A 26,298-nucleotide genomic window follows, 5' to 3' on the forward strand; every position below is an offset into this window, starting at 1 on the left:
TCCTAAGTGGACAGTTTGATTTCACAGAAGTGTGATTGACTTGGAGTTACATTGTGTTTAAGTGTTCCCTTTATTTTTTTGAGCAGTATATATATATAAAAACAAAAAGGATTACATGCCAAGGTTATGGCGTAACATTTGCCTTGTGGCAAGGTTGGGGAAAATTTGGGAACAAATGGGTTAAGAGTTCTTGGAAAACATGGTCAAATTTATTTTGTTAATAAAAGGAGATTTTACAGAAATTCTTTTACCAAAATTTGCATCTGCCCAGTTCTTCCAGTAAATGTTTTGTAAAATATTCAGTGTAAATTGTTCAAAGTAGTCATTGTGCTTAGAGTCATGGTTTGTTAAACTTTTAAAGGCAATGGTTTTTGAATGGCATACATTAAGTGAAAAATCTGAGTCTCTTAGAAATTCTGTCACCGTGGAATTGCCCTGCTTCAAATAAGAAATTAGTATAGTCCTAGTTATTTTCTTTTGTAAATCTTAACGTCATACACGTTTATATTTAGTTAATGGTTCGACATGCCTTATTTGTGGTATGGCAACTCTAAATGGTTGATAACGTTTCACCTTGTAAGGGCAAGTGATTGACATGAAGCTTTTTCAGCGACATATTGGGTACTGGCGCAGTAGCTAGCTGTCGATGTTCAAGGTCAGTTGTCTACCGCTATGTAATATTTATTTTAGTTGTTTAGGGAGGTGCACCGGGGGTTTCATTGACCTCCGTTTCTTACCGGACCTGGAATAAGATTGGGATCCTTGTGAGATGTGATTAACTTTATTTGTTCGTACTAGTTGCATGCGAAAGCTTGCTAGCAAAATGTATTTGACAGCTTGGGAACATTGCCTCACTAGCTAGAACAACTACAACGTTAGCTATAGACAGCTAGACCCGAATTGGATTTGTTTGACAACTTTGATTATAGCTAACGTTAACTTTAAACCATTTTGAAAGTAGCTGACTGGTAAGAAACTTAAATAGCTAACGTTAACTAACAACCTTGAATAGCGTTGGTTATAAAACTAACGTTAGCTAGCCATTTGCCAGATTGAGTTTGCATTGTGCTAGCAGCTAACATTAGCAGACAGCAACTTGAACTTTCAGCGTAGTTGCACAATGTTAGCTACAGAATGTGCTATCTTAAATGACCTATGTTTAGCTTTTTTCTTTGTATTACAGTAGTCTTGAATACTGTTCTCAAACCTCACCTCGGGGACCACCAGACGTGTCACAATTGTATTGTAGCCCTGAAGTAACGTTAGCACGCCTGATTCCCTTAAGTTTATTAAGGGCATGATTAATTGGCAACTTGAATCAGGTGTGGTAACACTGGAAATTCATGAGCTGCGGGAGATCCCCGAGGAGCGGTTTGAGAACCACTGCTGCAGTGAAGAGTGAGGAAAACCTATTTCTTTGTACTGTACTCGTGTCAAAATAGGTTTACTTAAAAAAATTAACATAACCATTGAGCCTTGTTTAGTGGAGCAATGGAAATTATTATTTTGTCTCGTCTGTTTTCTAGAATGTTCAGGAGTCCACAGATTCTGGCCTTGACATGCCCTGTCAGGACCCACAGACCCCTGCAGCTGTCTGGCAGAGACCTCAACGTGCCTGCCCTACCTGAGCAAGCCTGTCAGAGGTGGACTGGACCCAAAACAGGGAGAAGTCTCTGTCAGGGGGATGGAGGGGAGAAGGCAGTATCCCTCGCTTCAGCCATTTCTTCACAACTTGTTAGCAGAGGCACCTCCTGTTGTGGGAGTTGTCTCCTAAACGTTGCACCTCAACACCCCTTACAAAAAGCCACCCCTCCCAACCGCCCTCAATTGTCTCAGGACTCTAGCTTTGTTTCTTTGAAACGTACACCACGACTGCCGGTGCTTGTAGCATGTGACCCTTGGAAAACCACGTTATTGGAACATTTGGACAATTCTAAAGTCCCTGAATGTTTTAGTGACCTCAAGTGCCTTCTACAAAGGAGGCAAACTGACAATGGTAGCCAATGTTTATCTGCTGAGGAGAAGGTGAACGTCACATTCAGTGTTAAAAGTAATAGTTACATCCCTGTTCAAAGTAGCAAGGACATTTTTCACAGACTGCTTGCTGCCACACCCAAACTGTGGACTGTGGATCCCCAGAGAAGCCTTTCACTCCAGAGCCGCGGCCTGCACCAGGCTGCTGCCTCCTGCCCAGAGGGTGCCCTGAGGGAGTGCCTTTCACTGGTGAACGAGGCGCGTTGCCGGCAGAGCCTGGGGCCTAACGTGGCTCTTTATGAGAAGGACGTCCGGGGGAAGAGGGGGTCCAGTGAGGCCCAGGGGAATTGGGCGTCCGTGCTGGTCTCTCTTTGCTCTGTGGAGGGAGAGCCCGCCTTCCTGTTCACCCTCAGATCCACAGCACTGAAGGGCAGACACAAGGGTGATGTCAGGTAACCACAGACTCCTGCACCGTTCCCACTGCTTTGGGGTATTTAATGTTTGACATATGATGTCATATGACAGAACTTAATTACTCTGAAATTAACAACTTTATTAGTGTGTTTTCACAATATTGTCATGTAAATTAATGTATGAAGTCATACATAAGGCTGGAAATTGACAGTGCTGTGTGAATGTCCAGTTTTGCAGGGGGCAAGCGTGACCCCTCGGACAAGGACGTTGTGGACACCGCCCTGCGAGAAGCTGGTGAGGAACTTGGCGTCACTGTGGCAACAAGCCAAGTGTGGGGCGTGCTGAAACCACTCAGGGATATGGTGAGGACCTTAACCCTACCACTAATCCTTCATGATCCCCATTCCTCTCTGTGTGACGCAGTGACAGTTAGTAGCTCCCCTCTGCTCTACACCATTTGAGATGGGGTAGTATTCTTTCAGTGAAACATTTCTTAATCTGAGTATGTCTTCACTATGTAAATTGGTGATCTGCTGCTTTTTCTAATCATGGCACATTTTCTCTCAGTCTGGAATGATGATAGCCCCTGTACTGGCCAACCACGGCCCCCTGGAGGCGTTGTCGTTCAAGCCAAATCCTGCCGAGGTACAGTTACAAGAACAATTTTTTTCCAAATGTTACAATCACTCTTTTTTTCCTTTGGGCTGAAATAACACTATTACCGCCTAACATGGAGTTAAAATTGCATTTACTTTTGTCTCTCAGGTAGAAGAGATCTTCACCCTGTCACTCTCCCACGTATGCAGCCCACAGAATCGGGGATACACCAACTTCCGTACCGGTGAGCGATATGGATACACCTTGCCCGTGATCCGCAACGGGAAGCACCGCGTGTGGGGCCTCACTGCCGTAGCCCTCGAACACACGCTCAAACTCATCATGCCACCATGATAACCAATCATGCCAGCCATCACTACTGTTTTTTTGTAAAGTATAGTGTATTTGTGATTATAGAATAATAAATTGATTATTTGTTTCATATGTGAAATCAATCATTGGGGGTTATAGATCAATTGTGGACTTCTTATAGTCAATGTATCCATTATAACCGTACATGTCAGAAGTGATATATTGAATATATGAGATATCAGGTAGGGTCATGTAAGGAACAATCACCTTCCACGTCAAAGCCACTGGATTGTAATGTCACTCTATTTTATAATACTGACATAATAACCTACAGTACTCCCTAGAAAGGTCAAATCTCGACAGTCCATTCATTCACTAACCTTATGAAAGCAACGCACCATGTTTCGGTGTGTCAAATGTTTTCCGATTCTATCCTTTTTTAAATGTTATTTCCATAGGATTCTGGACAAGATCAATCATTATTTTATGACTTGCAGACAGAAATAAATATAGTGCAACAAATGTGCTTTTGATGTACAACATGCAGGTATTGTCTCTGGTTGTTGAAAAGGAAAACATAATTCAGTCAAATTCATTATACAAAAAATGCATGGTCCAATCACACACATTTGCAAAACATCAAGCTACAGTATGTAAAATTCCATAATGTTTTTGTTAATATGTACATTTATTTTCTATTCCCACGTAAACTCCAACCAGTTCTGTTCCATACATCTGTATTATGCTGTACAAAGCTAGCACCATATTGAGTCTGCAGAGTGCAACATTGTGATTCTTTATTGCATGTCTCCAAGATTCCTTGAAAAGATTGGAGCTTTGATGGTATTCTTAAGAGTTCTTCTAGTCAGTCCTGCATTGGCTTCCTCTCATTACTAGGGTTGTACTGTAGCACATTCAGGGTGGCAAGTGCTAAGCTACAGAGGCATCAGGGACTGGAGCACTCCATAGGGTCTTGGGAGTCAGGCAGCAGGTGGCAGTTGAAGGGCCAGCTGAAGGTGAATACGTCCAGGGCCTGACTACACTGCTGCTCGGCCCAGGAGCACACTGACCGGCAGGGCTGCAGCACCCCACCCTGAGGGCTGCAGTGGGGCATGAACATCCCGCACACCAGCCGGCGCAGGGGCTGGAAACACGCCAGCTCCGTCAGCACCTAGTAATAACCACAAACCACAGAGGAGAGAGTTAGAGAGCGGCTGTACAGTATCTAGCTCCATCAGAATCAACACTTAAGGGAAGTCCTGCACATCCCATTTATGGTATTTTTCAGTGTGTAGTTGATTTATCGTGGTAGAAACGAGTAATGGCTGGAATGGAGTGAATGGTATCAAACACATGAAACCATGTGTTTGATACCCTTCCATTATGGACATTATTATGAGTTGTCCTCCCCTCAGCAGCCTCTACCGCTATGTACCTATATTATGTTACAAATAATGTTCAAGTTAACTGAAAACCCATTAAATAAAATATAAATTTCATGTGAAATTGCTATTGTTTGGTGTGGTTGTGTGTTGACAGGCCAGGTGTGCGGTCTCACCATGTACTGGCGGAGCAGCGTGGCTGCCTCTCTCTGGTCAGCAATGGACAGCCAGATGTTGGGGAAGGAGGTGAGGTTGTAGCTCAGGCCCTGGCACATTTCCACATCAATGGACTCACAGGACGAGCCTGGGGGAGAGGCATGGAGAGACGGATCCAGAAAAGGCTACTAGACTGTCATAATGGAGTCATTCTACTGAAGGCTTAGCAGTTGTGTTAAACTGTTAATAAACTCAGCAAAAAAAGAAACGTCCTCTCACTGTCAACTGCGTTTATTTTCAGCAAACTTAACATGTGTAAATATTTGTATGTACATAACGAGATTCAACAACTGAGAGACAAACTGAACAAGTTTCACAGACATGTAACGGCTTTCGTCCTCTTCGTCTGAGGAGGAGTAGGAAATATCGGACCAATGTGCAGTGTGATACGTATCCATAATATCTTTTAATAGAATGAATACAAAATACAAAAAGAACAAGAGAATCAAAATGAAAACCGAAACAGTCTCGAATGGTGAAAACACTGAAACGGAAACAACCACCCACAACACACAATGGAAAACAGGCTACCTAAATATGGCTCCCAATCAGAGACAACGATAAACAGCTGCCTCTGATTGGGAACCACACCAGGCCAAACACATAGAAAACAAACAACCTAGAAAAAAGAACATAGACTGCCCACCCCAACACACGCCCTGACCAACCTAACACAAAGACATAAAAAAGAAACTAAGGTCAGAACGTGACAAGACATGTGACTAACAGAAATGGAATAATGTCTCCTTGAACAAAGGGGGGGTCAAAATCAAAAGTAACAGTCAGTATCTGGTGTGGCCACCAGCTGCATTAAGTACTGCAGTGCATCTCCTCATGGAATGCACCAGATTTGCCAGTTCTTACTGTGAGATGTTACCCCACTCTTCCACCAAGGGACCTGTAAGTTCCCGGACATTTCTGGAGGGAATGGCCCTAGCCCTCACCCGCCGATCCAACAGGTCCCAGACGTGCTCAATGGGATTGAGATCCGGGCTCTTCGCTGGCCATGGCAGAATACTGACATTCCTGTCTTGCAGGAAATCTCGCACAGAACAAGCAGTATGGCTGGTGGCATTGTCATGATGGAGGGTCATATCAGGATGATCCTGCAGGAAGGGTACCACATGAGGGAGGAGGATGTCTTCCCTGTAACGCACAGCGTTGAGATTGCCTGCAATGACAACAAGCTCAGTCCGATGATGCTGTGACACACCGCCCCAGACCATGACGGACCCTCCACCTCCAAATCGATCCCGCTCCAGAGTACAGGCCTTGGTGTAACTCTCATTTCTTCGACGATAAACGCGAATCCAATCATCACCCCTTGTGAGACAAAACTGTGACTCGTCAGTGAAGAGCACTTTTTGCCAGTCCTGTCTGGTCCAGCGACGGTGGGTTTGTGCCCATAGGCGACGTTGTTGCCAGTGATGTCTGGTGAGGACCTGCCTTACAACAGGCCTACACGCCCTCAGGCCAGCCTCTCTCAGCCTATTGCGGACAGTCTAAGCACTGATGGAGGGATTGTGCGTTCCTGGTGTAACTCGGGCAGTTGTTGTTGCCATCGTGTACCTGTCCCGCAGGTGTGATGTTCGGATGTACCGATCCTGTGCAGGTGTTGTTACACGTGGTCTGCCACTGCGAGGACGATTAGCTGTCCGTCCTGTCTCCCTGTATCGCTGTCTTAGGCGTCTCACAGTACGGACATTGCAATTTATTGCCCTGGCCACCTCTGTAGTCCTCATACCTCTTTGCAGCATGCCTAAGGCATGTTCACACAGTTTAGTAGGGACCCTTGGCATCTTTCTTTGTTGTTTTTCATAGTCAGTAAAAAGGCCCCTTTAGTGTCCTAAGTTTTCATAACTGTGACCTTAATTGCCTACCGTCTGTAAGCTGTTAGTGTCTTAACGACCGTTCCACAGGTGCATATTCATTATTGTATATGGTTCAATGAACAAGCATGGGAAACAGTGTTTAAACCCCTTACAATGAAGATCTGTGAAGTTATTTGGATTTTTACGAATTATCTTTGAAAGACAGGGTCCTGAAAAAGGGATATTTCTTTTTTTGCTGAGTTTATATGATGTGTGTGTTGTGTATTGTTGGCTCACTGAAAGCGGGATAGGTTGAGTTGTCACAGTCGTGCTCATCTGTCGCATCTGCACAGTCAGTCCAGCCATCACACAGCCACTCCTGGTGCAGGCACTCCCCACTGCTGCAGGCAAACTGAGGAGGACTGCATGTTCCTGTCACAAACAAGGAAATGGCTGATCCACTCCTCATATTTCCAGTGCAAATCCCTTAAACCACTGTTAGATGTTTTAATAAATTGGCTTATTTTCTACGTTAGAAGAGCCATAATAGACTAGATACAGGGAGACCGATGTGGGTCGTGTTCAGTAAGAAGGAAACGTTTTGAAACAGAGTGAAACGGGGAGGTACTACCTGAATGGAACCGTGCTTATTGTTGCTGAACTTTTTGCTACTGTCTTTCCTACTGAACACTACCCCTCTGTGTATGGGGGGGACTCACTCTCGGAAAGGGAGATGGCCTGGTAGGAAGCGTTGAAGCCACTGTCTGCTACACCCTCGTCAGCCACAAACACCACGGTTATCTGGGGCCCAGAGGAGGTCAGCTCAGGAGGCAGGCTAGTGCCACAGTACCTGGGACAGGATAGAGAAGGAACGCTAGAGCTGGCTGTGGTACAGTAACAGTAGTACTGTGTTACAGGCTGTGGCACGGTAGGGTACAATTAGCCTGGTTCCAGATCTGTTTGTGACCATCTTCTATTTTGCAACCATAGGAGTCCCCACCACAGGCTACTACAGTACACCGTCTTATCAATTAAGAGTGCTGTTACTGTTTTGAATGTTTTATGGTACACATATAGTGTCGTATAGTGTCATACAACACCTATGCTTGATTTCAGAAAATGTCATTTGACTGGATGTACTTGATTTGAACATTCCTTTTTCAACCCTTCTGAGCTCATGTATAGGTAGTGTATGAAAGAACACATTGTGAAGCTGACATAATAGATTTTACCGTCCGAGTACTCTGCCGGTCCCGCTGTCAGCACTATCATGCACCTCCACATAGTCAAACTCACACACGTCCTGGGTCTCCAGACTGAAGTTACGGAAACTCAACCTGATCACATGACCCTCCTCGACAGAGATCCGCCATGTGCACAACTGACGGAGAGATAAGAGTAAATGAAACATAATTTACCATGGTAGGATGGTATTCTATTCTGGGTATATGGCTGGGTATGTCAATTAGATACGATGCGTGTTGGTGATTTTGGTGATGGTTTGCTAGATCAGGTGTAGGTAGGTACAGTACCTGTTGATGAGGGTAAGGCTTTGGGTGGTTTGGAGTAGCCAGATAGCCGTAGGGTCCAGTCTTTTGGCCTCCACACTCTGTTCAACAACATAGCAAAAAACGAGGATAATTTGTTTTGCATAGATAAGCAAACAATTGCCCTTTTACTATAATTGATTACCAGGCTTCCTCACGACTTTGTCCACGTGATGAACGAGACTTAGACGAATGACAGTGCGAGTCTACCATTTTACAGATCAGCCCTATTTTGCTTGTAGCTGCTGTGTGTATGCAGATAAGTCACTCTGACGCTGAGTCTGTACTGTGCTGCACACCCTGTTCTTACCTTTGTGCTTGTGGCTGCAGTTGGCCTCATCAGAGAGGTCATGACAGTGGGGCTGACCGTCACACACTGACACAGGCAGGATGCAGCGTCCGTGGTCACACATAAACTCCTCCCTGGAGCAGCTCTCTGAGAACAGACGCACACATACATGTTGCTGATGTTACGTGTTAATGTACTGTGAACATATCAGGCAAAGATCAGTTCAGTGTACTTGTTGATTCTACCTCTGACCCAGTACTCACTCTGTTCAGGTGTGATGGCGTGGTACTGGGCGGTGAAGCCACTGCCTCCAATGCTCCCGTCAGAGCGGAAGGTCACCCACACAGTGCTGCTGTTGGTGTTTACAGTAGGGGGTGCCACGTTACCACAGAACCTAGGGTGGAGAGGAACATTAACTTTTAAAATGTCAGACCCAAAAGGCAACCATAATGTATCGTTATTCTTTACCTAAAATCCCTGAACAGCAGAACTGCAAAACAAAACTTCTGGGACATAAAGTAGCAAGAGTTGCTACCTATACGGAACTTGTATGCCACCTAGCTGCCACAGTGTGTCATGAAGAGGATGCTTTTTCAAGAGGCTGCCATGCACTAGGTTCAGAAGTATGTAAAACGTGTCCATAGTCACTATATGTTACATCCCCTTCAGTATAGGTTCATCTGATCCTAGGTCTGTGATTAGAGGCATCTTCTATCTCGAAACAGGTTTAGATACAGTGCGTTTGACCCACCTGGTGACAACAGAAGGTTGCTCCGTCTCCTCCTGAAGCTCCAGCCAGTCAAAGAGGCAGGGGGAGGGTCCTTCTATGGTCAGAGAGGACACATGGATCTGGACCAGGGATGGCGGGCGCGCCCGGATCACCCAGACACACAGCGAGTCCGGGGGATACGATCCAGGGTGGTTGGGGGAGCTAAAGCTGCCCTCTGAGTCTGTCAATACGCCCCCACATCCTGAGACAGACAGACAGACAGACAGACAGACAGACAGACAGACAGACAGACAGACAGTGAGAAAAGTGCAGGGTAGTGTATCACAGTATTATTACTGTGTTGTACGTACACTATTTGTAGGTAAGTACGCATCTGTAAGGTACAATCATTGGAGTATAATTTTTTTGTTTTTTTCTATGGATACAACTGTAGTAGAAAAATACCCACTAGCTTCAGGGGTAGGGTATCTGGCTGGCTGTGGGGCCACTGTACTGTCCCTCTGACTGTGGTTGGTGGGGGCTGTGGGTAGACCACGAGGCAGTCCATCTCCAGTCAACAAGTCCAGGGGATTGGTCGACACCACTTCCCCATCCACACTCTGCCCCTTTAGTTCTGTGAGGTGAATAACCCAGTGAGAGATAGAGTAACAGGACATTAGTGAATGACACAAGTTCGTGATGTGCATAGGTACTGCACTGCTATTCCATGCTCAAGGGACCATATAGTGTATGAATTGGCAATGCTAGTTTAAATAAGGACATTGTGTCCATAATTATGTAGGTGTCTATGACGTTGAGATTTTTTTAAATTAGGGTTCTTCTTGCTTTGTTTGAGAGATGAGTGAAATGTATGTACACCATGCTCTGTAATCAGTTCCTTTTGAGGATCAGAGGTCCCACTGTTCCACCCATAGAATTACATTGATTTACAGTATCTGTGTGGTCCCACTCCTCCCACTGTCCCCGTCCCCGTCCCCGTCCCGTCACTCACGTGTGAAGATGAGCACCAGTGCCAGGCCCAGGGCTGCTACCAGGAGCACAGCAGCAACAGAGACCACCAGGGCCCCCCAGCTACACCACGAATCTCGCAGACGCATCACACACACACTGAACACACCTCGGCCTGGGACACATACACACGTACGCATGCACACACGTACGCAAACCAACACACACACACACACACACACACAGGGATGAAGATGGGAGGAAAGACATGGGTGGTTGAGAAAACTTTAGGTTGTTGTAACATTCCTGTCCCTCAGAGAATTCTTGTTTCCACTTTCCTATTGTGGAAGACAACAACTAGGTCAAGTTGAATAGGTCTTGGCATCTGGAAACAACCAATGCGATTGCCTATCCAACTCCGGTGTTATATGATGTTATGGAACGGGGAAACTAGGTTGTCAGACTCACTGTTTGCTGCTGGGTCCTTTACTGGCTCTGGGGACATGACAGTACCGGCAGAACTTAATCCTTCCACTTTCTCCTCACGCTCACCCTCAAGCTCAAACGCGGGGTTGCAGAAAACATTCTGGGAAAAGCAAAGACAATTGGTATAACATGGAACGCCAAGTAACTTCCCACCATGAAATACAAGGTTGATATAAAAATTGAAACCAGAATTCCAGGCCCACACAAGCTGTCGCTGTCCTCACCTGGTAAATGTCAGAGGATTCTGAGTAAACAGATACTTCGGTGAGGTCCGTCATCTTCGGTTAAAGTTCAGTTTTAGTCTTCCAGGGAAACATTGAAAGTCCACGTCCTAATACCCACTCTACCCACAATGTAGTCTTGTGTTGAGGTTAAGAGCACATCAACAACATGTTTGTTGGAAAGTGAAAGGTGAAAAGGTAACGTTTCAGCAGGAAATCTCAATGTAACAGATAAAAGAGGCCTGTATCTTTCCAGAGTGATTGATTCATCATTTTGTTACGAATACCCCCAAAATATATTTATATATCTAATATAAATCCACAATGTAAAAAATCCCACAAGAACAAAATATTTAGTCCACCAATTTGAGGTTTAAAATCCAGTGAAAGTGCCCCAGGTGTTTATAGTCCGGTTCTCCTTTCATCACTTTATTAAGTCATGGTGTGTCTGTGTGTGTGAGGTAGGTAGATGTGGAGTCTGTTCTTGTTTTGTTGAGGGTGAGTAATTTGCTAGAAAAGACGCCTAGAACTCCCTTCACAGTGTTCCACAAAGCCGAGTCAGCTGAGAGGACTGAGCTCTGGGGCAGGAGGAGGGTGGGGTGGAGTGGGGTGTGGGGGCGCTCAGAGTAAATTCTCTATAATACACATAATGATCATCTAATCTCCTAAAACGTTTCTCACACACTAACACACACACAAACAATGGCAAGCACAAACTGTGTAATTTACAAGTCATACAGTGTATTGGCAACATGGTCCTAACTTGGAGTGAAGTTGGGACCCTGTAGTGGAGCTGGGTTAAAAGGATTTGATCTCAGATTTAAGTTTTTGTTTTACAACCACATTTCTGATTCTCATTCATAGTCGGCCCCTTTATTACTGACTCAGTAGATGATGCAACAATTTCTAAATATTAGAGGCTATTTGAGTCTCAAAGTAAAATATTACAGTTAAAATAAAGATACCAACACATGGATAATAATGTTTTATGAATCCTAAATGTAAAGTGAAATCACCCAGTTCTGGGAAAACATTACTCAATCCATGTTTTTGTGTTTGCTGTGGTTCGTTAATGGATAGTCACTCATCAAATAAGATAACTACATAGTAGCATGTAGACATATATTTGAAGTCAGACACCAACAGAGACGGAAAGGAATAAACACATACTTGTCATGTATGCTGTCACTCTGTTGTTGTGTGCGGCCTTCTCCTTCAGCTCTGTCAAAGAGGGTGAGTACTGAGATGGTCAGGGAGATGCACGAGTCAGAAGTTACTGTAACAAACAACACCATTCATGATCTCTCAGTAATGTGTTTGTATCTCAGTAAAATGTTGAATTTCAGTCAGACATATGTCTGTATGTCAGTCATGTCTGTATTTCAGTAATGTGTCTGTATTTCAGTCATATGTACATCTGTATTTCAAAAATGTGTGTGGGTCGTTCCACTAACAAGGAGCCTTTTTAGAAGTGTAACTTGGTAAAAAAAAAAAAAAAAACACGTTTGATTACAACTATTTTTAACATTCTGTCATAAAGAGCACATGTTCAACTTCATTTAAAAAATCCCATCTGAAGATGTTAAATAAATAAAATGACAATAGTAAGTGCCTATTAAGTGCCAAATAAAGTTGACCGTAACAGGGTTGGCGATTTCATCCTAAATCAGTCCTGAATCCCCTTGTGACACGGGGAAAGGAAGCTTGTTGTGTGCAACAGGGAGTGGCAATTGAATGCAGGTTTCCCCCCCCAAAAAATGGTTCAACAATTTCTAGCCTGTCTATGGGTAACAGGGTAGACATGTTATGCTCGATCCGCTCAGTTTTCCGCCACAAAACCCTAACCCTAACCCTAACCCTGCTTTTACATGATTTGACTATCAGATGCTTAATGTTACTTTTGAAAAGAATATTGAAAAAATGAAGGTTTCACCATATTAAAACAAGAGCTCAGTTCACGTCACAGGGTTGACCTTAAAATGAGGGACAGATGTAAATGATTCACGGAGGAACGTGCAAAATGCTGAATTTTGGTATATTAGCAAGTCTTTATTCATATAATAAATATGACTTATTGAATTCTCCATGTGGTCTATATTAAAGGACACTTCATTTAATATAACAGGCTTTTAAAATTCAATATTGGTGCACAATTTCTACTTAAAACATCAAAGTGACTGTATTTCAGTAATATGTGCCTGTATTTCAGTAATTTGTGACTGGATTTCAGTTATATGTCTGTATTTCAGCTATTATGTCTGCATTTCAGGAATATGTCTGCATTTCAGGAATATGTCTGCATTTCAGTCATACATATGCCTGTATTTCAGTGTGGATGCAGGGGGAGGACTATGGGGACTATGAGGATGAACAGCCCCAGAACTGTTCCATCGCTGAGAAGATCGGAGGCGGCAACGTGTCCTACTCTCAGGCAGGTACTGAGGGCAGCGTGCTGACCTATCACTGTAAGGCAGGACACTACCCGTACCCCGTCAGCCAACGAGTGTGCAGCGCCGATGGAGAGTGGTCCACCATGAGACTGGCCAATGGCAGACGAGTGTCGCGAGCCTCCTGTAAAGGTAGTGTTTCGGGTGGATACAGAAGGAGGCAGGTGATGAGTTAATATCTGATAAACTACTGCTGTATTCTCCTCTGTCTCTCCATCTCACTCTCTCTCAAAATGTGTTTCTCCCTCCCTCTCGCTCTCTCTTTCTCTCTCACAGAGATAATGTGTCCAGGCCAGCTCCAATTGGACCATGGTGAGTTCTGGCCCAGGAAACAGTGGTTGAAGTCAGGGGAGAACCAGAGTTTCTCCTGCCACAGTGGCTTCAGCCTGTCTGGGTCGGCTCAGAGGAACTGCACCTCTCTAGGAGACTGGACAGGCACCATCCCAGTGTGTGATAGCCAAGGTGAGAAGCCCTCACCCTTGTACAACATGCCAGATAAAGTAAGCTTTCGCATGTTTTTCTCCGTATAGTGCACAATATATTAAGTGGTAGAATGAGGATTCAAATCAGAAGTAAAACAATAAGGTAGAGGTAATATTTGGTGCAAAGAACTTGTGTGTAAAAAAATCTCAGTATTGATTAATAAATCTGTGCCAAAGAGAGTGGACTTTACCTTAGCTAAGTTCAGACAGGAAACGCCACGTATTCATTTAACCATTTATTAGAAGATTACAATACATGTACAATAGTCTTGGCATTAGGCCCTGCTCCTTCTGGGTAGCTCACTGCCAGAGCATAAATCATGTAAGATATATTAATAACAGGCGGTGAACCATGTACGCTCTACCGATCCCCCTGACCGAAACAAAAGCAGAGCCCCAACAGGTGGAGGCTGGGGTGCGAAAGCAGAAAGCACACACGCATGGCGAGTAGTGCATGTTACAGCATGCTAGATCGAATCCCGAGCTGACATGGTAAAAATCTGTCGTTCTGCCCTTGAACAAGGCAGTTAACCCACTGTTCCTAGGCTGTTATTGTAAATAAGAATTTGTTCTTAACTGACTTGACTAGTTAAATAAAGGTTAAATGAATAAAATAAAAAAATTGCATGTCACCAAAAACAGAAGCGCATAGAGAATGTTTGTGCAAACCTGGTTTATTAAATAGACCGCCATATTAAGGTAGTGTGATTAATCTAATTGGTTCAATATCAGCCGAGGCTATCAGCTGATTCAACACTCAGATTTCCTGTATGAACCTGCTGGGCTTGATGTATGAATCACTATATACCCTGTGGCCGGACGTAAACGATCCTGACTCAGCACTACCGCTCTATTGACATAAATACATCCTTTACACTGAAGACATAGTGTAAGTCCCAAATGCCACCTTATTCTCTTCATAGTGCACTACTTTTGACCAGGGCCCAGTGCACTATTTAGGGAATAGGCTGCCATTTTGGACACTGTCATAGTCGTAAAGTTGTAACTAACGTTGATATTGATATTCTATGCATTCAGGCAAATGCCCACTCTTACAGATGTCTGGTTGGTGTGAGACGGCATTTATTAGTTGAGAGCTGGCTGCACCAATTGTGTTCAAGTGCATACAGGCGTGCATAGAGCCCCACTTACTTCGGTATAATACTTAGGTATAAGAAGCTTTTTGAATCTTAGAAACACATTGACAGGCACAGAGATGAATGGCGCTTTTCATATTATGCATTATAACCCCAAAGCAGGTCAATGAGCAAAGCTTGTACGATGCCTCTGCATATACTTTTTGCAGTACTATATAATATAATAATATATGCCATTTTATGGAAAGCAACTTACATTACAGTGAGGACATGTATTTTAGTACAACAACAAGTGACCCCTGCGGGACTTGATCCCACAACCTTGGCGTTTCTTGTTCCATGGATCAGTCAAATAAAGGCCTTTGGATCTTATTATTTAAGTTAGTCTTGATTAGTGCATGTGTCATGGCTCATACAAAATCTTCTAATTTCAGCTGATGACTGTAAGAACCCAGGTGTGCCCCCGGGTGCCCTGAGGTCCGAGGGCCGCTTCCGGAAAGGGGAGAAGGTTCAGTACCGATGCCAGATGGGTCTGGACCTGTTGGGCTCAGCCGAGAGGGTCTGTCTGGAGTCCAGGGAGTGGAGCGGCTCAGAGACACGCTGCCAGAGTCAGTGCCTTGACTGGACCAGGCTACGCTAGACTAATACATTACTGCAACATTATGGCCATACCTACATGCTACCTTTTTATATGTCATCTTCAATCCAATGTTATTTACAGAGTCAAAGTTCTGCACATGCTAATATGCTATTATCTGTCTCAAAACAGCCCAGTATGCCTTTGACTCCCCCAGTGCAGTGGCAGAGGCTATGGGAGGCTCTCTGTCTGGAGTCATGGATGTTATGTCACCTGAGTTCATAAAGAAAAACAAAGGTGATCCATTATAGTGTGTACGTGCTTGCATTTGTGAGTATGCTGTATCTCTGTACCTCTGTATCTGTGTATACTCGGTGTGTCATATGTGTGACTTTAAGCTGAAGATCATTACACCCCCGATCTTGTCCCTGCGTTCTAGGAATCAGCTTTGGTAGGACCCTGCGGGTGGCTGATGGTCGTATGAACGTGTTCATCCTGATGGATACCTCAGGCAGCATCTCCAAGACCCACTTTAACCTGGCCAGGGGCGCCATTGCTGACCTCATACGCAAGGTCTTATTTTAATTTATGTCCCCACAAACATTGAGGACGCAGATTAAGCCTAGTCCTAGACTGAAAAGCACTTTCAATGGAGATTCATTTCTGTGCCTGCGAAATCAGCCCTGAGAATCCTCAGAACTTATAAACTTCTCACAGATAATAAACAACACACTATTCTATGATAAGCCGCTAAAAGACACAAACGTCTAACTAACAGGTTTCTCTCTCAGCTTGACAGCTACGAGATTGCACTGAATTTCCAGGTGATCTCCTATGCCAGCCAGGCTAAAGATATTGTGGACATTGTGTCCAACGAGGATGAGCATGTCAGGAGCAACGTAAAACGTGTCCTAAAGAGGCTGGCAGCGTTTGATCACCAAAGTATGTCAGCACCTCTCCCTTTCTGTACTTTATGAAGCCATGACACTGTACAGGAAACTATATACTTTAGCCGTTGACAAATGTTGAGGTGTGTGTGACTGATTAGCATACATGATTGATTAGCATACATTACTGATTAGCGTACAGTGCCTGGTGTAGTTTGATACAATACCTGTCACCTACAGGCCATGGGAAACAGACTGGCACCAACCTGTACGCTGCTCTGTATCGTGTGTATGAACGCATGGCCATCCTAAAGGAGAGGAACGAGACCCGATTCAGTGAGACGCAGAACGTCATCCTCATTGAAACAGATGGTACATTGTAGGAGGGTTCAACCTACTCAAGGACTTTTTCAATATAATGTTCATTGTGTAGGGAGAGGAGAGAGGCATCCATGTGTATTCTCTCTGCCCCGTAGGGTACTCCAACACAGGGGGTAGTCCCCTGGCTGTCCTGGCTAAGATCCGCTCCCTGCATGGGTACAGCACCTCGGCACTCGACCACACTGATGACAAGCTGCTAGGTCAGTTACACAGGGAGCCACACTGAGACAAGCTGCTCGGTTAGTTACACAGGGAGCCACACTGAGACAAGCTGCTAGGTCAGTTACACAGGGAGCCACACTGAGACAAGCTGCTAGGTCAGTTACACAGGGAGCCACACTGAGACAAGCTGCTAGGTCAGTTACACACTGAGCCACACTGAAGACAAGCTGCTAGGTCAGTTACACAGGGAGCCACACTGAAGACAAGCTGCTAGGTCAGTTACACAGGGAGCCACACTGAGACAAGCTGCTAGGTCAGTTACACAGGGAGCCACACTGAGACAAGCTGCTAGGTCAGTTACACAGGGAGCCACACTGAGACAAGCTGCTAGGTCAGTTACACAGGGAGCCACACTGAGACAAGCTGCTAGGTCAGTTACACAGGGAGCCACACTGAGACAAGCTGCTAGGTCAGTTACACAGGGAGCCACACTGAGACAAGCTGCTAGGTCAGTTACACAGGGAGCCACACTGAGACAAGCTGCTAGGTCAGTTACACAGGGAGCCACACTGAGACAAGCTGCTAGGTCAGTTACACAGGGAGCCACACTGAGACAAGCTGCTAGGTCAGTTACACAGGGAGCCACACTGAGACAAGCTGCTAGGTCAGTTACACAGGGAGCCACACTGAGACAAGCTGCTAGGTCAGTTACACAGGGAGCCACACTGAGACAAGCTGCTAGGTCAGTTACACAGGGAGCCACACTGAGACAAGCTGCTAGGTCAGTTACACAGGGAGCCACACTGAGACAAGCTGCTAGGTCAGTTACACAGGGAGCCACACTGAGACAAGCTGCTAGGTCAGTTACACAGGGAGCCACACTGAGACAAGCTGCTAGGTCAGTTACACAGGGAGCCACACTGAGACAAGCTGCTAGGTCAGTTACACAGGGAGACACACTGAGACAAGCTGCTAGGTCAGTTACACAGGGAGACACACTGAGACAAGCTGCTAGGTCAGTTACACAGGGAGCCACACTGACAACCGTACAGCTCTATGATGCTTTACTCAAGACTCTATAAATATCTACTCAGATTGTGTGTGTGTGTGTGTGTGTGTGTGTGTGTGTGTGTGTGTGTGTGTGTGTGTGTGTGTGTGTGTGTGTGTGTGTGTGTGTGTGTGTGTGTGTGTGTGTGTGTGTGTGTGTGTGTGTGTGTGTATTTTATGCAGATATCTACGTGTTTGGTGTTGGGGACAACGTGAATAAGAACGAGCTGAATCTGATTGCCTCTAGAAAGACACATGAGAAGCACCTGTTCATTCTGAAGGACTACAAACAGCTGGGAGAAGTGTTCAACAGCATGATCAGTGGGTTGTCTTAGCGTCATCATTAGATTTACTGTAACAAGTGCATTTGATCATTTCTTGGTACAAATTCTGTATCATAGTCTTTGTATGTAGTATATTTAGCAATAGAATGGCTGAACCACGCAGAATGAAGTCAAATGTAATAGTGAGGGTGCATTTATTTCTAGGTGATAAAAGTGTGATCATGTGTGGGGTGGCACAGGAAGATGAGTCAGAGAATCAGGAGGAGTTTGGGCCCACCAAGAAAGCCTATACCAGGCCGTGGCATGTCAATGTCATCACAGTAAGCCTTATTTAACAGAACATAGAAGACTGTACACAATAAACTCTATCAAAGACATAACTAAATACAGTACCAAGGAATGTACAGTAAACACAATCTACTCTATTCATCCCTCTACAGACTGGCGCTAAGTCTGAGACCTGCCAGGGATCCATCGTGACCCAGAACTGGATCCTGACCGCAGCTCACTGCTTTTCTGCCATCAGATTTGGGGGGAAAGTGGACCAAGAGAAAGTGACTGTGAAGCATGGTCAGTATCCTACCTAATTGCACATAGGTCTCTGCATTGACTTCAAAATGTTCGTGGGTCATTTGGCAGTGTGTCTGCCCATTTAGAAATACTAATCTATAACACGGATGATAGATAACACAGACTACTGATTATTAAATAGGTGATGCTTACTAGTAAGTATCAACCTCATGCCAATGTCCCCCAGGTTATGAAGGAAAGGTGGTAGCGAAGGTGTTGTCTGTCATCCCGCACCCACAGTACAACGTTGATGGACTCAGCCACAAGAACGTGAAAGAGTTCTATGACTACGACATTGCTCTGGTCAAGGTTGAAAAAATCCAGCTGTCATGGACGGCGAGGTGGGTTCGAGCAGCAACACTAGCTCATGAAATCATTCCTTTGTAAATCGTTCTCATTCCAAACCACCACGATTCCATCTACTTGGTCAAATCATTCACCAGCAATGACATTGTTACTCATTGTTACAATATTAACACGAGTACTTTATTGCACTCTATTCTTGTGTAACTACATGACTTCCTGTACTTCCCTGTGTTGTTTATCTGGTATGTGTTCTCTACAGGCCCATCTGCTTGCCGTGCACCAAGCCCGCCAACCGAGCCATGAAGATGGGTCCCAACTCCACCTGTGAACGACACGGTAAGATGATTATTACTCATCCTGAACAAGCCGACGGAGTGCAATCCTTTTTTTTTTAGCTTGACAAGCCCAACTCAACTAGTTAACTTGGTTCTGCTGGCCATAACTGGTGTCATCCACCCATGAATCAGATCATGTCTGGGCTTGACTCGAGTTCTATTTCTAATATATATATATATATATATATATATATATATATATATATATATATATATATATATATATATATATATACATACACTCACCGGACAGTTTATTAGGTACACCACCCCGTTCATGAAATTGGGTCACTCAGACAGTGAGTCATGAGGCAGACAGGCATCCAGTTACTGTTCGAATGAACAAAACATGTGACCTAAGCGACTTTGAGCGTGGTATGATCGTCAGTGCCTTAATTTTTATTTAACTAGGCAAGTCAGTTAAGAACATATTCTTATTTATAATGACAGCCTACCGGGGAACAGTGGATTAACTGCCTTGTTCAGGGGTAGAATGACAGATTTTTACCTTGTCAGCTCGGGGATTCGGATCCAGCAACCTTTCAGTTACTGGCCCAGCTCTCTAACCACTAGGCTACCTGCCGCCCCTGGTGAGCCAGATCCAGTACCAAACAAAACCATTCAGTCCTGTGGGCGGAAACAGCTCGTTGATGAGAGAGGTGGAATAAATCATACATTGGTGAGTGTATAATAACCGGTTAATGGAGTGTGTGTCTGCAGAGAAAGCCCTGCTACCCATGGAGGAGACCAGAGCCTACTTCATCAACAAGGGGGCTACAGTCAAGGATGCAAAACGCAAGCAAACACACATTCATACTGGGAGTAAGGTTAGTGGTACTCAACAACCAAACACACATTCATACAGGGAGTAAGGTTAGTGGTACTCAACAACCAAACACACATTCATAAAGGTCATAGGTCAAATCCACAGGCCTTCTACAATATAATCTCTATCGTTGGCTCTGCATTTACTACCATTTGTGTATGAGGAGTGAAGTTCTACAAATGTACTTTGTGAATAAGACAGTTTGTCTTCATGTATGCCTGCAAATTATGTCTAATTGATGTGCATGTTTGTGATAGGTGTCGTGTGAAGGGCGCGGTGTTAATTGGTAGCACCATTGTTTGATGTTCCTATTTGCAGAGGCCTGACTGTATTAAACAGGCTGAGAACACACTTCTAACTCCTCACAATGCAACTCTGAATGAATACGTGCCAGACAGGTTTCTGTGCACGGGCGGATCTGCCAATCATATAGATGCTGTAACGTGCAAAGGTATGTTTGTAGGAATAGACAGCATGGGAAGTCACATTACACAACTCGGGAACACATACATTAATTCATATACAAATATTGGGATAAACCTTTATGTTATTCTCATGCGTGATATGATCCAACTTTTCCCGACAGGTGACTCTGGAGGCGCTCTGTTCCTTCTTAACAGACTGCGGTATTTTCAAGTGAGAAACTCCCCTTCCACTAAATCTTCTCCATGATAAGCATACTTCATACTAGCATATAGAACTACGTACCAGTATCTGGTGTTTGGTTCATTAGGCCAAGCTAAGTGTACTTTTGTATGACTCTATTTAATAACCAGGCATATACAGTTGAAGTTGGAAGTTGACATACACTTAGGTTGGAGTCATTAAAACTCGTTTTTCAACACTCAACAAATTTCTTGTTAACAAACTATAGTTTTGGCAAGTCGGTTAGGACATCTACTTTGTACATGACACAAGTCATTTTTCCAACAATTGTTTACAGACAGATTATTTCACTTATAATTCACTGTATCACAATTCCAGTGGGTCAGAAGTTTACATACACTAAGTTGACTGTGCCTTCAAACAGCTTGGAAAATTCCAGAAAATTATGTCATGGCTTTAGAAGCTTCTGATAGGCTAATTAACATAATTTGAGTCAATTGGAGGTGTACCTGTGGATGTATTTCAAGACCTACCTTCAAAATCAGTGCCTCTTTGCTTGACATCATGAGAAAATCAAAAAATATCTGCCAAGACCTTAGAATTTTTTGTTGTTGACCTCCACAAGTCTGGCTCATCCTTGGGATAAATTTCCAAACGCCTGAAGATACCACGTTCATCTGTACAAACAATTGTACGCAAGTATAAACACCATGGGACCATGCAGCCGTCATACCGCTCAGGAAGGAGACGCGTTCTGTCTCCTAGAGATGAACGTACTTTGGTGTGAAAAGTCCAAATCAATCCCAGAACAACAGCAAAGGACCCTGTGAAGATGCTGGAGGAAACAGATTCAAAAGTATCTATATCCACAGTAAAAGGAGTCCTATATCGCCATAATCTGAAAGGCCGCTCAGCAAGGAAGAAGCCAGTGCTCTAAAACCGCCATAAAAAAAGCCATACTTCGGTTTGAAACTGCCCATGGGGAGAAAGAGTGTACTTTTTGGAGAAATGTGCTCTGGTCTGATGAAACAAAAATGGAACTGTTTGGCCATAATGACCATCGTTATGTTTGGAGGAAAAAGTGGGAGGCTTGCAAGCCGAAGAACACCATCGCAACCGTGAAGCACGGGGGTGGCAGCATCATTTTGTGGGGGTGCTTTGCTGCAAGAGGGACTGGTGCACTTCACAAAATAGATGGCATCATGTGGATGGAAAAGTATGTGGATATATTGAAGCAACATCTCAAGACATCAGTCAGGAAGTTAAATCTTGGTCGCAAATGGGTCTTCCAAATGGACAATGGCACCAAGCATACTTCCAAAGTTGTGGCAAAATGGCTTAAGGACAACAATGTAAAGGTATTGGAGTGGCCATCACAAAGCCCTGACGTCAATCATATAGAAAATGTGTGAGCAGAATTGAAAAAGCGTCTGCACGCAAGGAGGCCTAGAAACCTGACTCAGTTACACCAGCTCTGTCAGGAGGAATGGGCCAAAATTAACCCAACTTATTGTGGAAAGATTGTAGGAGGCTCCCTGAAACTTTTGACCCAAGTTAAACAATTTAAAGGCAGTGCTACCAAATACTAATTGAGTGTATGTAAACTTCTGATCCACTGGGAATGTGATGAAAGAAATAAGAGCTGAAATAAATCATTCTCTCTACTATTATTCTGACATTTCACATTCTTAAAATGAAGTGGTGATCCTAACTGACCTAAGACAGGGAATTTTTTATATAATTAAATGTCAGGAAATGTGAAAAGCTGAGTTTAAATGTATTTGGCTAAGGTGTACGTAAACTTCCGACTTCAACTATAGGAATGAATCCACACCTGCGGTTCTATTCTATCTATCCTGCAGGTGGGAGTAGTGAGCTGGGGCACCAAGAACGTGTGTGAGCCACAAGACAGTAGTGACAGGCCCCCTCCTGATGCAAGGGACTTCCACATTAGTGTCTTCCACTTGCTGCCATGGTTAAAACAGCACTTGGGGACGGAGCTGGAGTTTCTACCTATGGACGACTGAGTTTCAACTTGAATTCTCACAAAAACCTTAAAATATTGATTTAGTAGCGCCATTTTAGGACGGTGGCTTACTAGCAGAAAAAAATGCCTTTCCCGTTTCCCTACTTTACAGAATAGGACCCATTGTAAAATGAATCAAATTAATAACAATTTATTCAAATATAAAATCAATTAAACATTGCTCATGGTTTTTTACTTTTTAGGCTTTCTGGAAACAAGTACTGTATATCTGACAAGAAAACATGATATGAAAATATGAAACTCAAGCAAATCAAACAAAAATGCTGTCTGCTGTGGTTACATTTAGTTAAAACATCTGTACCTTCAAATGTGTGTAGTACAATAACAGTGATTTGTTGATTAGCAGCAGGTAACTAAATAGTTTGCCTACATACAGCCACAGGGTACAACTGCTAGATTATTTTCCTGAAATTACTCTGCACCAATAACATTCTGTCAAATTTTAGGTTAGAATACCGTTAGAATGCCAGCCACCCAATCAGCCTTCAGAGAACTGCCTGAAGAGGGCCTCTGATTGGCTGTCTGTAAAGGTTGGGACAAAATTAACTTGCAGGATTTCTGAAAAACCTTCCAATAGACTGGGCGCCACAAACTTCTTCCTGTGTGGAGAGAAAAAGTCTGTTCAGAGTGGGCAAATATATTCAGACATGCATTTATTTTACATGACATATGTATATGCTGCGTTTATACAAGCAACCAAATTCGGATCTTTTTCTACTAATTGGTCTTTTGACCAATCAGATCAACACTTTTGCTAATTATTGGGCAAAATTTCAGAATTGGGCTGGCTGTGTAAACCATAAAATCCATAAAGACATATTTGTTATATTAGTGTGCTCTGATCCTTTCAACCCAATGTAGAGGCAAGTGAATCCCTACTTTGAGAATGTGATGCTGTGAAGTCCCTTGATAATATCCAATGTCACTTACTTGTGACTGTGGAAGATCATGTCATTGACTTTGAGGTGCTTAGTGGTGGAGGGGGCCATCTCACAGGACTGTAAAGCACAGGAAGAGCCCAATAATGAACAACACAATGCATCAGGGCAGCACCTCAGAGCCTATATTGAACTGGGTGTCTCCCATGGCCTGTACTTTATAAGGATTAAGAAGTGGACATTGAACCAGATGGTTGTAGTTTAAGTTCCAGATTGGGCTATACTGTGTGGGCGATCAGGTCCAAAGTTCACATCACCTCCTTCTCTACTAGAATGAATCATGTGTAGTCTGGTATATGCAGTTCGGTAGATGGAGAGAGGAGACCTACTCTGTTGTTGTGCTTGGCCTGCTCCAGAGAGGCAGAGAAGTTGAATCAGCGACAGGACACGCCCAAACTCTGGCTGACAGCATCATACCTGGAGGGTTAGGTTCATGCATGTAGCAGATTTACCACCATCTGCTATGTACGTGGTTTAGGTTGTTCGTGAATTACAAACCAAAAGTGCTTCACACACTAGTAGGAGCACAGAGACAGGTACCGTTTGCTAGACTCGGGATCTGGGTTGGTGTTATCCACCACCACGCTGCGGCCTTCCATCAGAGCCCGCTCACAGATCGATACACAGCTCTGCTACAAGCCCAGGGTGTCCTGACTAACACAGGTCAGGTGTCGCCAACTGCAGCTCAAGGTTCAGAACAAACTAGTTGAGAGAGACAATCAGGTACTATTAAGATGTGCAATGCATGCCTGTACAACACCTGGTCATAAAGTGTATCTACAACATGGCGAGAATCACCTTTCATACAGTGAATGGACACAGAACACTTTCTCTGCTGATTTGTCTCCATTGATTTTTATCATATTCAAATTCCTTATTTCAACCCACTATTTTGGCCACTTTTCTGTTTGGTGAGTATGAAGATGCACTGGAACTAGAGGTCAGGACAGACTGGTGGACAGGTGAATCAAATCAAATCAAATCAAATTTTATTAGTCACATACACATGGTTAGCAGATGTTAATGCGAGTGTAGCGAAATGCTTGTGCTTCTAGTTCCGACAATGCAGTAATAACAACAAGTAATCTAACCTAACAATTCCACAACTACTACCTTATACACGCAAGTGTAAAGGGATAAAGAATATGTACATAAAGATATATGAATGAGTGATGGTACAGAACGGCATAGGCAAGATGCAGTAGATGGTATAGAGTACGGTATATACATATGAGATGAGTACTGTAGGGTATGTAAACATAAAGTGGCATAGTTTAAAGTGGCTAGTGGTACATGTATTACATAAAGATGGCAAGATGCAGTAGATGATATAGAGTACAGTATATACATATACATATGAGATGGGTAATGTAGGGTATGTAAACATTATATTAGGTGGCATTGTTTAAAGTGGCTAGTGGTACATTTTTACATAATTTCCATCAATTCCCATTTTTAAAGTGGCTGGAGTTGAGTCAGTATGTTGGCAGCGGCCGCTAAATGTTAGTGGTGGCTGTTTAACAGTCTGATGGTCTTGAGATAGAAGCTGTTTTTCAGTCTCTCGGTCCCTGCTTTGATGCACCTGTACTGACCTCGCCTTCTGGATGATAGCGGGGTGAACAGGCAGTGGCTTGGGTGGTTGTTGTCCTTGATGATCTTTATGGCCTTCCTGTGACATCGGGTGGTGTAGGTGTCCTGGAGGGCAGGTAGTTTGCCCCCGGTGATGCGTTCTGCAGACCTCACTACCCTCTGGAGAGCCTTACGGTTGTGGGCGGAGCAGTTGCCGTACCAGGCGGTGATACAGCCCGACAGGATGCTCTCGATTGTGCATCTGTAGAAGTTTGTGAGTGCTTTTGGTGACAAGCCGCATTTCTTCAGCCTCCTGAGGTTGAAGAGGCGCTGCTGCGCCTTCTTCACAACGCTGTCTGTGTGGGTGGACCAATTCAGTTTGTCCGTGATGTGTACACCGAGGAACTTAAAACTTTCGACCTTCTCCACTACTGACCCGTCGATGTGGATAGGGGGGTGCTCCCTCTGCTGTTTCCTGAAGTCCACAATCATCTCCTTTGTTTTGTTGACGTTGAGTATGAGGTTATTTTCCTGACACCACACTCCGAGGGCCCTCACCTCCTCCCTGTAGGCCGTCTCGTCGTTGTTGGTAATCAAGCCTACCACTGTAGTGTCGTCCGCAAACTTGATGATTGAGTTGGAGGCGTGCATGGCCACGCAGTCGTGGGTGAACAGGGAGTACAGGAGAGGGCTCAGAACGCACCCTTGTGGGGCCCCAGTGTTGAGGATCAGCGGGGTGGAGATGTTGTTACCTACCCTCACCACCTGGGGGCGGCCCGTCAGGAAGTCCAGGACCCAGTTGCACAGGGC

General features: G+C 44.2%; 3 protein-coding genes across 7 annotated transcripts; 2 read left to right on the plus strand and 1 right to left on the minus strand.

Moving 5' to 3' along the window:
• Window positions 1-547: 547 nt before the first annotated feature.
• nudt8 (nudix (nucleoside diphosphate linked moiety X)-type motif 8) lies at window positions 548-3,837 on the plus strand. 5 transcript variants are annotated; one of them, XM_055879846.1, is made up of 5 exons: window positions 548-655; window positions 1,527-2,426; window positions 2,618-2,750; window positions 2,956-3,033; window positions 3,154-3,837. In XM_055879846.1, the coding sequence occupies exons 2-5, from the start codon at window positions 1,528-1,530 to the stop codon at window positions 3,337-3,339; spliced, it is 1,296 nt and encodes a 431-aa protein (XP_055735821.1). In that variant the 5' UTR covers window positions 548-655; window position 1,527; the 3' UTR covers window positions 3,340-3,837. The 5 variants fall into 5 exon arrangements, with proteins under 5 accessions (XP_055735821.1, XP_055735820.1, XP_055735819.1 ...); XM_055879845.1 differs by having other exon boundaries at window positions 613-968; XM_055879844.1 differs by having other exon boundaries at window positions 613-771.
• Window positions 3,838-4,243: 406 nt separating this feature from the next.
• Window positions 4,244-11,497, minus strand: mfrp (membrane frizzled-related protein). The gene is made up of 13 exons (XM_055879842.1): window positions 10,931-11,497; window positions 10,689-10,806; window positions 10,264-10,395; window positions 9,721-9,885; window positions 9,294-9,513; window positions 8,806-8,936; window positions 8,564-8,689; window positions 8,239-8,315; window positions 7,939-8,087; window positions 7,426-7,556; window positions 7,004-7,138; window positions 4,856-4,983; window positions 4,244-4,468 (listed from the first exon to the last, which is right to left on the minus strand). The coding sequence occupies exons 1-13, from the start codon at window positions 10,982-10,984 to the stop codon at window positions 4,244-4,246; spliced, it is 1,791 nt and encodes a 596-aa protein (XP_055735817.1). The 5' UTR covers window positions 10,985-11,497.
• A 554-nt stretch (window positions 11,498-12,051) lies between these two features.
• On the plus strand, window positions 12,052-23,140 carry si:ch1073-280e3.1 (complement C2). Its single transcript, XM_055879841.1, has 18 exons — window positions 12,052-12,160; window positions 13,258-13,506; window positions 13,651-13,836; window positions 15,388-15,561; window positions 15,723-15,827; window positions 15,970-16,103; window positions 16,322-16,472; window positions 16,658-16,789; window positions 16,894-16,998; window positions 18,191-18,328; window positions 18,496-18,611; window positions 18,732-18,861; window positions 19,049-19,202; window positions 19,427-19,503; window positions 20,223-20,329; window positions 20,647-20,779; window positions 20,915-20,964; window positions 22,797-23,140. The coding sequence occupies exons 1-18, from the start codon at window positions 12,103-12,105 to the stop codon at window positions 22,959-22,961; spliced, it is 2,364 nt and encodes a 787-aa protein (XP_055735816.1). The 5' UTR covers window positions 12,052-12,102; the 3' UTR covers window positions 22,962-23,140.
• Window positions 23,141-26,298: the final 3,158 nt, after the last annotated feature.

Source organism: Salvelinus fontinalis, chromosome 24, assembly GCF_029448725.1.
Source record: "Salvelinus fontinalis isolate EN_2023a chromosome 24, ASM2944872v1, whole genome shotgun sequence".
Lineage (NCBI taxonomy): Eukaryota > Metazoa > Chordata > Actinopteri > Salmoniformes > Salmonidae > Salvelinus > Salvelinus fontinalis.